The 12,694-nt window shown below is 37.0% G+C and overlaps 1 protein-coding gene across 2 annotated transcripts in view; it reads left to right on the top strand.

Moving 5' to 3' along the window:
• Cxxc4 (CXXC finger protein 4) overlaps nt 1-12,694 on the top strand; it is a 129,875-nt gene that overhangs the window by 20,826 nt on the left and 96,355 nt on the right. Inside the window, exon 4 of one of the 2 annotated variants that reach the window (XM_021663567.2) lies at nt 4-3,917. The exons of the other annotated variant lie outside the window; for it this stretch is intronic. Coding sequence (XP_021519242.1) covers nt 4-48 — 45 coding nt within the window. The 3' untranslated portion in view covers nt 49-3,917. Of the gene's footprint in view, nt 1-3; nt 3,918-12,694 lie in introns of those variants that run through there. 2 annotated transcript variants of the gene reach the window in all.

The following is a 12,694-nucleotide window of genomic DNA, read 5'->3' as shown; positions in this document are numbered from 1 at the left end:
TAGAGAACACCTGTTCCCAGCGCTGAAGCATTCCGATGGTTCTTTTAAAGCAGTAGTGTATCTTATTTTCAAGGCATTTGGAAATGAAGGGTGAACTAATGTCTTGTTTTAAGAAACCGCTTAGTCCACCGTTGAAGAAAATATACAGAAATTATTTTCATTTTAATGTATAGGGATTTCTTCAAAAAAAAAAAAAAAAACAAGAGGAAAAGAAAAGGAGAAAAAGACACATAAAAATAACAGGGAAGCTTGGAGAATTGGCCAGTCTATTTACTTTCAATACACTGATTCTTCCTTCGATGTATTTAGCTATACTAGTCAAGTTGTTGTCTATTTTGAAAGTGGCTGTAAAAAAATAATAATAATAAGTTTGGGTAACCCCTGACTGTAAAATCATGTATCTTTGCAAAGTACATATCTATACTTCATTTTCAAATCTATGTGTTTCAGTACTGTAAACTGTACAGATAGCAGCTTGTATTTTGTGTGTTTAGACACAAGGAGACAATCATGTCTGAGCAGCTATGGAGATTAACAGTTTGTGCACAACAATATGGTTCTGCAAGTTAAATCTGGAGCAATAAATTCTAGCTTTAAATATTTTTGCCAGTTGTTTGTAGAAGCAGAAACAACACTGGTGATTATTCACGCGTCTTTCTGTAGAGACTTGATGGCCGGTTTTACGACACTAAAAGATAATACTGCATCCAGCAAATACCTTCAATTGTGTCGATGTAAGAAGGGAAGCTATTGTGAAGGTTTCAATTAATCTTTTGAGCACTATATTAGAGTAGTGGTTATGCACTTGCATTGCGTACAAACGAGCTGTACAGAGGGTATAGCCCCCAGATTCTTAGTGTAGTTGACTTGTTTGGGTTGCACTGTATGGGGAGTACTCAGAATAGTTGGAAAATGCAGAATCAGTTGTATAATTTTTTTTTAATTGAAAAAGAGTTTTCTAGGCTAAAGTTATCAGACCATAGAAAGAGAAATTCATGCCTGAAACTTTTTTTTTTCTTCCTCTTAGCCATACACAAGCTGTCCAAGCTTTTTGACTCTTTGGTTATTTTGTTTTTGCTTTGGGGAGGAGTAGGAAAAATAAAAACAGAAGGGTATTCAGATGTTTTGATTCCATGTGAGACATTGAATCGGTAGGTTTAAAATTTAAATGCACTGAAGCCTACTTTAAGGTGTGGCTGGACATATTTTCAAATAATTTACAGACTCATTAAAAGTGAGAATTTTTTCTTTATCTTCCTTTCCATAGCTTATCAGTTGGGTCCAGTGTTCTGCAAGTTCCTCAGCGAACACCCATTGCTTCCATCCCATTCAATGGAAGCTTTCTTTCCATGAAGCAAGGCCAAGGTGTGCGGAACTTTATAAAACAAGATAGCATCCCTAGTATGCTTTGTAGAACCCGGGCTGCCTCGCCCTAAAAGATCGGGTTTTCGTAGGACAGTCATGCTTCTCAAAAGAGGCCTATCCCATTAAAACAAATACTTTAATTATTTTTTTAAAAAACTAACTGGTAAGGATCAGTTCTAGAAATGAAACCTAATTTAGGAAAAACACAGAATAACAGAGTTGCTGTGTTACTTTCATTTTTGTTCTTTATGACTATCAGACAGGTTAGCAAGATGAATCAGAAGGAAAACAACAGGGGAAGACAGTGATAAGGCCGTGGGGACCTTAAAGAGTAACGTACTTCAGAAGCTGGCTGGCAAACATTTTTTCAGATCTCGTTTCGTTTTGAATGGGAGGTGGAATGACAATTTCTTTTTGTAAAGGAAAGTCAACTATGCCATCATTGGAGTACTTGGAGCATAGTAGGTCTGTGTGACGCCAGTGTGGGGTACCAGTGGGGTACCGCGAATGTGCCTAGCTAGCATACCAATGCGTACTCTGCAGTATGGTCAAGCTGTTTCCTTGAGGAAAATGCATTATGTATTACACCCGCCTATGTTTAGGAAAAAAAGAATGAAATCATCAAAAGCTAAAATGTGCTGGATATTACTTCTGAGATAGCTTTCTACTCTGTGTGTATCCCTTAGAGGGTTTGTAGGTATAATTTCTGTTTCTTCTGTAGGGCCAATGAGGGCCTGTAAGAGTTCTTTATTGTCCCATTGTTTCCTTTTTTTTTTTAAATATTTTTCTTTATTCTTATTTTTTAGTTACATAACTATGAGTATGTGAAAACTTATTTTAACACTTGAATGGGACACTTCCCTTGCTTTTGTAAAAATAATTATAAGTGAAGCAAATTTCTTCTCAGACTGTATTAGGCACACAACAAGGACCTCATAGCAATGTACTGACAGTCAAAACCTCAAGGTTAGGTATTGCGTATCTTGATGTATTTGGGGGTTTATTTTCAGTTCATTTTGTTTTTAGTTTTTGGGTTTTTTTTGAAGACAATGAATCTACGCGTTGTAAATGTATTGTTCCATTTATTTTTAATGAAATGAATCTGTTTGGTAGCATGGTAATCAGTGTGGCCTTTTCTTTTAATTCTCTTTCATTTTTGTTATTTACACTGATTGCTTTTATGCCACACACTTCCTATGTTTTCACTTAAATTGAATTTACAAAATGTAGGGTTCTCACTGGTGATGATGAAATTACCTTTTTAGATCCATCCCCCACCTCCCCTAGTTTACTTTCTCAAGTATTTGTGTACTGACAATTTGTAGCCTTAGGGCAGAGAAGGTGTGCATTTTCTTTATTCCAAAATATCAGTGAAACATAACTTTTATCAGTTGCTCACTGTGTGCTTCATTTTCCATATCAAGGAAATTTAGATATCATACTTTAGGTTGTATACATACAAAAGTTACATATCAGATGTTGCTAAAGCTGGTAGAGAAGGTCCACAGACACGAGAGTCCAATCTTCAGTGGCTGCCATGCCCTGGCAGCGTTTGAAGGGAGCACGAGAGAATCTGTGGGCCATTGGCACAGAGTGTCCTAAACAAATGCTCCTTTTAGCTGTTCCTCAGCACTCCAGAAGAATATCATAATGCAGACTGGTGTCTCTATTGACCTTCAGACTCAGGCGAGTTTCTGGTGGACTCCTCTTGCCCTCATGCAGGCAGAGGCACCCTCACAGAGTGGTAATGAATCCATCCATGGGACATAGACAGTAATCACCTTCCCTAATGTATGCATACATGACAAGTCTCCTGGTTGCCTATCCCCAAACCCTCAATTTCATTCTAAGCAATCACAGGGAGACGATGGACCTGCTATGAGTGAATATTAAGTAATCACGAAAGGAAAAGACTCTTCCATCCCTTGTCAGAACCCCTGGCACGGACGTTGTTCAATTAGTGCTAAAGCATAGAAAGCCTTTAAGCTGATAGTATCAGTAATCAAAGAATGAAAAGAGGGGACACAGTTAAATGAATGCACGATTCAGGGTCAAATATATTGAGCAGAAAGCTGTAGTGGGTCTTTGATCATGGTGAGATTCCCAGCAATATCAAACAGTTGGTTCTCATGTAAGAGCTAAATGTTTCAGATTTTGTTTTTATTAAATTTGGCATTTCACACTGAGATATGTATTCCTAGTGAGTAACACACAGCTACTGTGTTCAGAGGGATTCCGTTCCACAATTGCCAAATAAATATGTCAGGACAAGGGCCACAAAGTGTACTCCTTTCCCAGCGTCCTCCTGTTCTGAACTGTGCAGTTAATGGTTGCATTTTCTAATAGATACTTGTGTAAAGGTGTATGTAAGCTTGTGCAGTTATTTAAAAAAAAAGCAGTTTTGGAAAACAGTGTATTTATTAAGGAAAAAAATCACTTATGGGGCATGTACAAAACTGTAAAGAAAAATTTAAAAATCACTTCAATTTGCCCAGTAAAGTTGTTTTTGTGAAACTTCTGTGTTGTTAAATAAAGGACTTTAGTATTCAAAATATCTCCATTTTTCCATGACAGAAAATTTTATTTGTGGGATTTAAATCCGTGAACATATAGTTCTGAAAAAAATCTAATATTCTTTATGATGCAAATGTTTGTATTTCTACATGTGTCCTTACCTCAGTGGTATGATTCTATGAACAAATCTTTCATAAAATATGCTATTATTGTTTCTTGTTCGTCCATATCTATCAACTATCTAGCTATCATCTATTCTATTTGTCTATCATCTACCTCTCTATATAACTTGTATAAAGAAAAAACGAATGATACTTAAGATATATTTTTCTTGAAAAGTATAAAAGACTTTTTTCAAGTTGAAGACAAACAAATGAGCCTTAATTTTCCTCCTCCTCATCCACTGTAAGCATGCCCATAGAAAATACCCCAAGTCATCCTTGTACCACAAATCTTCAGTGATGACTCTTGGAGACATTGTGGATGAAGAAATACGGCCCATGGAACTGTCTCTGGCCACCCTCCCCCCTTTTAAATTTGATATCTGCATTAGTGTGATATGGCATTGATATCTGTGTTACTTTTTCTTGTAATGGAATGCTGCAATCCTCCGTGCTGCTCACTACCTATGTGGTCACCCCTATTTCACTGCTTCTCAGTACAAAGGGCTGATTTTTATTTGGTGCCATTGAAACCACACACATAAACTCTCCCAGCTAGAATATGGCATTAAAACTTGGGGATCCTTGACATAGAAACCCACAGAACTTGATACTACTCAAAGACTTCATGTTCATAGACTGTACTACCACACAGGAAGATGGTTTATAAGTGTGTTGGGCATGGATGTGTGCACTATTATGGTTTAACAATGCAAATAGAAATGCTTGGAACGCAGCAACAGGATGAAATTATACAGGACAAGAGAGAGGACTTAACTAACTCTAACTGCAAGAAATCCCAAATATGCAGCAGTTTCTCAGGTAAGTCACTGTGGTTTTTTATTATATCTGGCTTCAAGCAACAAAAGTATACTAAATAAATATATCCAATTGGGATTTGGTAAAGAGGTTTTGTTTTGTTTTTTTTTTTCCCCTTTTACTTTAATCTGGTAAGAATATGAATTCCTGGAGAGGTTCATATGTAATGATGAGGAGATGATTCTTCAAGAGTTTGAATAACTCAAAGATTTGGAGAGAAAGAGAATGCCTTTTCTGATCTTTCTAACTTTTTCCAATATTGAGCCAGATAATTTGTAAGGTTTCTACACACAGATTTTTCCAAGTGTGCTGGTGAAGGTTTTTGTTTATGGTAAAAGTTTTGTTCATGCAGAACTTGTTTTCCTACTCCCCTTTTTACGATTTTTTTTTGTTTCTGTGTGCTTGTGAAGAAAAATATTCAAATCAAACATGCTGCATACAATTTAAGGATCTCTTTGCATTCATGGTGTAATAGCATAGTTAGACAGGAAACTTGGTGATTTGAGACTTGTGTTTTCAATCTTCTGTTCTGAGATCTTGCCTTGAGTAGTTCTGTTTTGTGTTCTTTACAATTCAGATTTTCACATCTATCTATCTATCTATCTATCTATCTATCTATCTATCTATCTATCCATCTATCTATCTGTCTTGCCAGTTCTCTCAGGTTAGTGTTCCTTAATTTGGTGTATTGGGAGGTACTAACCAAATTACATGTTCAGTCAAATCTTCGCTTCCAGAAGAAGTGAAGTGAACATGACTGTGCCATCCAGGTGTGACAGTTTTCAAACTGGAAGAACCTCCCTATCTCTTTACAAGACTGCTTCTATTTAACCCTAGTCTTAAGTCTAACTCAAATATGAACTATTTCTAATACACAACTGGATTGCACAATTCGACTGCCTTGAAGATTTGTGGTAGGAGAAACTGGTTCCTGGTGTCAATCACTGTCTTCTCATTACAGCCTTTCTGAAAAGTGGTCCTGTGGCTGAAGGGAAGCTGTACACTCAGGGGAGAAGGTGTTAAAAAAGGAAATAAAATTAAATTATACTAAGTAACATTTGATAAAATCATTAAACATGCTCAGCTGGAAATGTCTTATTGTACGCTTTAAGAACTTTTCTTACTTTCCTGTGATTTGCCTTAAAATTCCATTTAAATAGTTCATCCACATATTGAATGGATAGGTGCATGTGTGTATAGTTAGGTCTTTTTCTGTACATATGTGCATTTATATTCACCAGTGTAGACTGTGCTCTAGAATAGTTAAATAATAAGATGGGCTATTAAAGACCTGCAGTGAAAAGCATACCTTTGTTACTGTGTGGTTGAACTGAATACAGAGATTAAGAATCTTACAGCACTTAATGTCTTCTCTGAGAATCAGAGAATTTGGGGAAACTATGTAGAATTGTTTGGGCTTTGTAAATGCTCTTTATTGGGGTCCTGTTTTGATTTATTGTGTTCTACTTTCAACACTTAAGGAGCTGTATTGAAATTGGGAATTCAGTTTTGCTCCCCAGGTATATTGCTTACTTTCACATCACTTGAATACTTGATGTATTTAAAATATATTAAGATGTTTATACACTTGAAGCTTAAATGAGCATCTAAATACTTACCTATGATTTGATTTATAGCTTTAACAAATGAAAAGGTAATGTAGGCAGAAAAGGAAGTCTCTAAGCATTAAGAACACTGTGAGCTACCTCACTCAGGATGATCTTTTCTAGTTGCCACCATTTGTCTGAAAATTTCATGATTTCCTTGTTTTTAATTGCTAAGTAGTATTCCTTTGTGTTAATGTACCACACTTTCTGTGTCCATTCCTCTGCTGAGGAACATCTAGGTTGTTTCCAGAGTCTGGCTATTACAAATAGAGCTGCTACACACATGGTTGAGCAAACGTTCTTACTGAATGGTGCGACATCTTTTGGGTATATGCCTAGGAGTGGAATAGCTAGATCTTGAGGTAGCACTATTTCTGATTTTCTGAGGAACTGCCAGATTGATTTCCAAAGTGGTGGCTGGCTCTTTGATCACCTCCCCTTGGGGGTGCAGCCTTACCAGACCACAGAGGAAGATGATGCAGCCAGTTCTGATGAGACCTGATAAACTAGGTTCAGATAGAAGTGGAGGAGGTCCTCCCCTATCAGGGGACCAGGGAAAGGGCATAGAGGGACAAGAGGGAGGGTGGGTGGGATTGAGAGGAGACAAGGGAGGGGGCTGTAGCCAGGATACAAAGTGAATAAATTGAAATAAATGAATATATAAATAAAATTAAATTAAAATTTTTTAAAAAGTAACAGAAAAAAGAACAATGTGAGCATATTGTTCTGTGCTGAGGGGAAGGAGCTGTCTTGTAAAGACCACAAGAAGGTCTAAGTAGCTGGAAATTAGAGAGAGAGAGAGAAAAGTAATGAAACAGGTGATGGGACTGCAGGGTCAGATCACAGAGGAGCTTGTAGATCACATCTGGGGGTTTGCTGAAAAGACTAATGGAAAGCCACTGATGATAAGAGGGGAATCCTAAAAACTATACATGAGTTTTACACTGTAGATGGTCAAAGTGGTAGCAAGAGACATAAGCTTAAAACTATTGCAATGTGTGTGGAATCAGGATAGTGATAGCGAAGACTATAAAATCAGGCTAACTCAGTTTATAATGTAAATTATTCATAATGTAAATGCGACCAGATTTGTAGACAGGTAAAGAGTTAAATATGCAAAAAAGAAAAGAAAAGAATTAGTAATGACTTCCTGGATTTTAATATAAATAGCTGGAAAAGTGAAGTCAACGTTTGCTGACATGAGAGAAAGTTGTATTTTGGTTTTAGTCATATTGAGTTTGACATAAGGGTTGAAAGGTCAGGAAAGACTCATAGGTTGGACGTAGACATTGTATTTAAGAAGAGCCTGCATGAGATTCTAGAAGGGGTGAGTATGAGTTGTCTGGGAGAGAAAGCTTAAGGGAAGGTCTGGGGATCTCCTATAATAATTGTACCTTTACTTTTAATCTAATCAATTTTTAAATTGGAGGCCATATCTGGGATTAACAAAGCTGGAGAACAAATGGAAGTCCAAGAGAAGAACAAGCAGTGAATGGCTCCAGTCACCTTCCATGCTTTGGGACTCATATTCTTTTGATTTTTTTGTTACCTCAATCAATTCTCCATCACATGCAAAATGTGTAGCGGTATCACTGTTTATCCACACACAATTCTACTTAATTACATATGCTAATCTTTTCTCTAATGCCTTAGGTGCATTGAGTTGAAAGTTTAATGTGGTAACTCCTGTTTAAAAACTGAGCATAACTGTGCTGAATTTGACTTCACAGTTCATTTTTCAGTGCTCATATTCCTTGCTGGCAGTCCCTCAAAAGCAGATGATATCCTTATTATTTATTTGATATATCTGGGGACTGACCTGCTGGAACAAAAAGTGGGTGGATATTGAAAATTGAGATTAATATTTGTTAACTTCTAGTCACAAAAGGGGGGTAAGATGTTCAGCTTTGCCCAAATAATCCTTCACATGGGAAAAAGTTGACTCGTGATAAAAATGATGAAGTATAAATTGTTCATTAATTTACATTCTTGCTTTTAATCTGCCATTCTTAACAGAGTTAATTATAAACATTTTTACTAGGAGTTGAAATTCTTTCCAAGGAGCATGATGAAAAGAAAAGTGACTGTATTTTGTGTTGGAAAAAACGTATTTAATACCCTTACTTCTTTGGTCTTTTGAGGTTGAATCCATCATTGAACAGAAGTTTCCATAGGATCCAAGTACATCCTTGTCACCATAGTTCCGATGACTAAATTGTGGGCTGCTCCAAATCTGAAGAAACAGAAGGTCATTGTTTTAGTCCATTGTAATCCCAAGGACCGCTACACTCAGAACAAGAAAACAACTGACAAACACAGAAATGTTCAGTTCCATGATTGCTCCACAAAAAGTCAAGATTCTTATGAATCTTGTTTAGGATTTTAAGAAAATGTTCAGTTCGGAAGGGCTGAAGAAGGTAACCTATACGTTCTATTATTAAGAAATACATCATATTAATACATGTTCAAGGAAACATGTATAGGTTAGTTTAAAAGCTGAATTATTGAGTATATTCCTGCAATGTGACAAAATCATGAGCCTGAGAACACGTAGTACTCATGATACTAAGCATTTTTTCTTTTTTAAAATTTTATTTTTTTATTAATTACACTTTATTCACTTTGTATCCCCCCATAAGCCCCTTCCTCCTCCCCTCCTGATCCCACCCTCCCTCCCCAAGTCCACTGATAAGGGAGGTCCTCCTCTCCTTCCTTCTGATCTTAGTCTATCAGATCTCATCAGGAGTGGCTGCATTGTCATCTTCTGTGGCCTGGAAAAGCTGCTCCCTGCTCAGGGGGAGGTGATCAAAGAGCAGGCCAATCAGTTCATGTCAGAGGCAGTCCCTCTTCCAATTACTATAGAACCCACGTGGACACTAAACTGCCATGGGCTACATCTGTGCAGGGGTTCTAGGTTATCTCCATGCATGGTACTTGGTTGGAGTATGAATCTCTGGGAAGATGCCTGTGTTCAAATTTTCTGGTTCTGTTGCTCTCCTTGTGGAGTTCCTGTGCTCTCCAGATCTTACTATTTCTCATTTCTTACATAAGATTTCATGCACTCTGCCCAACAGTTGGCCATAAGTCTCAGCATCTGCTTTGATAGTCTGCAGGGAAGAGCCTTTCAGAGGCCCTCTGTGACAGGTTCCTAGCTTGTTTCCTGTTTTCTTCTTCTTCTGATGTCTATCCTCTTTGCCTTTCGGGATGGGGATTGAGCGTTTTAGTCAGGGTCCTCTCTCTTGATTAGTTTCTTTAGATGTACAGATTTTAGTAGGTTTATCCTATATTATATGTCTATATAAGTGAGTATATACCGTGTATGTCTTTCTGCTTCTGGGACAGCTCACTCAGGATGATCCTTTCCAGGTCCCACCATTTACCTGCAAATTTCATGATTTCCTTATTTTTCATGGCTGAGTAATATTCCATTGTGTAGATGTACCACAATTTCTGCATCCATTCTTCAGTTGAGGGGCATCTGGGCTGTTTCCAGCTTCTGTCTATTACAAATAAAGCTGCTACAAACATGGTTGAGCAAATGTCCTTATTGTGTACTTGAGCCTCTTTTGGATATATGCCTAGGAATGGTATAGCTGGATCTTGAGGAAGTGCTGACAACTAGGATACTAAGCATTTTTTAAATGCATTTTTTTATTAATTACATTTGATTTACTTTGTATCCCAGCTATAGCCCCATTCCTCACCCCCTCCCAATCCCACCCAACCCTTTCCTCATCTCCTCCCATGCCCCTCCCCAACTCCACTGGATATTAAGCTCTTAAAAGGGTGTATTTTACAATTCTTGTCAGAAATCATCATATACATTGCCAATTTGTAATATATATATATATATATATATGTGTATATATATATATACACTGTCCTTGTGTTCTTAATAGAAATAATACACAATAGGCAAAGAAAACTGATTCTGCTTGAGACTTTTGAGAACTCTTATTCTCCTGTCTTTAAAAGACAGAAATTGCACTAAGTTGTGGAATCTTCTGTGGCCATCGCATACATTAAGTTGCTTTAAATTAGAATTCAGCTTCTGGGTTACCTCACCAGGATGATCTCTTCTACTCCCATCCATTTGCCTGCAAATGGATTTCATGTTTTCCTTTTTTTAATTGCTGAGTAGTATTCCATTGTGTAAATGTACCACAATTTCTGTATCCATTCCTCAGCTGAGGAATATCTAGGTTGTTTCCAGATTCTGGCCATTATGAATAGAGCTGCTATGAACATGGTTAAACAAATGTCCTTGTTGTATAGTTAAGTATATTTTGGATATATTCCTAGGAGTGGTATAGCTGGATCCTGAGGAAGCACTATTCCTAATTTTCTGAGATAGCATCTGATTTATTTCCAAAGTGGTTGTACAAGTTTACATTCCTACCAGCAATGGGGGAGGGTTTCTCTTTCTCCACATCCTCTCCAGCATGTATTGTCACTTGAGTGTTTGATCTTAACCATTCTTGATGGGTGTAAGGTGAAATCTCAGAATTCAGTAGTTGTCTTTACAGTGGCAACAAAAGAAAACTCTAATATATCACTTGTTATTGGAGAGAAACTTTTGTGTATGGCCTGAGATCCATATATCTCACTTTATAAACCTTTAGGGGGGACTATTCAGGAACGATATTCCAGTGATGCTACTACAGTGGTCCTTGAACAGTCTTCTTCACAGTTTTGACACTTATGTAATTATTGACTATCTTATGTGCTTTTAAAAAGAAAAGTAACAAATGATTTGCAGTAGGTTTAATTTAGCAGATTACTTACTAGTTTATTTAGACTTGTGAGGAAGTGGGTTTTAATAGGACAAGCTGAAGTTTGAAAGGGCATTTTCCATAGAAGTGAAGTAACCAGAACACACACTCCATGTAAATGCTTATGGAAGAAATGGTAATTTACAAATAGTAATTTACAAAAATAAAATAAATTGAAAGTAAAAAAAAAATAACGTACTCTAAAATTAATATATGGATATCTCCACAGCCTTGTCTCCTATTTTGCCAATCTCTACTTGAGCGCTAGAATCTACAGAAATGATGATTAGATTGCAGATCACCACCCTTCTTAATTCTTTAAAGATTGAATGGTTGCTATAAGAAAAGGACAGTTCAGAATATTTGATTTCATAGTTTTTGCACAAAGCAGGTAGAAAGTGCATCATAGAGAAGCGTTTAACCAGTGATGGGGGTAGTTATTTCTGAGGTGGAAAGGTTGTGGAAGAGCTACATCAAGAGCCTCAAGCTTCTTGCTCATTGCTTCCCCCTCCTCCCATTTATTTACACTGTGGCCTCTAGCATCTCTGGGATTAATTTTCCGTTTTTAGGAATTCCTGAATATTGATCACTTTCATTTCCTCTCAGTTTCAGCAAGAATCCAACAATTAATTATTATTTTTTGGTCAATCTAATTAGCCTGAATAGGATTGTATGCCCAGCATTTAAACAGTTTTGAAGGAGGCTAAAGGAGATTGTGTTTAGTTAGCCTGTGTAATCAAGGTGGTGGTATGCCTTTCCTCCATATTTTCATCACATTCAAAATGAATGGAGAGTTATTCAAAGAAAATTACAATAGGATGATAAGAAAAGTAGGAATGGATGACAAGCAAAGGAAACTAGAAAAGAATATGAATGAAAGGGAAAGTAACAGTGAATGATTGACAGTGGACAACAACAACAAGGGAACTACTGTGACAGTAAGGGGCAAGAAAGGAGAGCTACCAGTGAACCGCTCCAGGAGGCTGTTTTATTGAAGGGTTAACAGATAAGGAAGCAGCAGCAAGGGGAGGCAGAGAAACTGAAATCTTTGCCGGAATCCTAATAGGGTCATTAATTTCTGCATAATTGATAACTCGATTGGGTTAACTCAGAAGACTCATTTTTATTAATTAGTCATGTATATGCATAAACACACACAACAGACAGACATATGCAATGCCTTCTACCCATGAGTAGGGCTGTATGCACACACGGTTTTTGAGATGAAGATTATCATTTACAGTAAATTTGATTAGCTTTCCAGCAACATTCTGTTATACCAACCCATTTTCTTATAGAAATCTGTGGTAATGTTGATTATATAGAACACAAGCAACAGATTTTTACAGGCGATGAGTGGTTTTCAGAAAATTAACGGAAGACCACCGAAGTCACAAAATACAAATTAGGCCTGAGCCACGGACTCTAACATGGTTTTTATAGATTCTTTCATTGT

This window comes from Meriones unguiculatus, chromosome 10 (assembly GCF_030254825.1).
Source record: "Meriones unguiculatus strain TT.TT164.6M chromosome 10, Bangor_MerUng_6.1, whole genome shotgun sequence".
In the NCBI taxonomy this organism is placed as follows: Eukaryota; Metazoa; Chordata; class Mammalia; order Rodentia; family Muridae; genus Meriones; species Meriones unguiculatus.
This window is presented reverse-complemented; position numbering and strand designations above follow the sequence as displayed.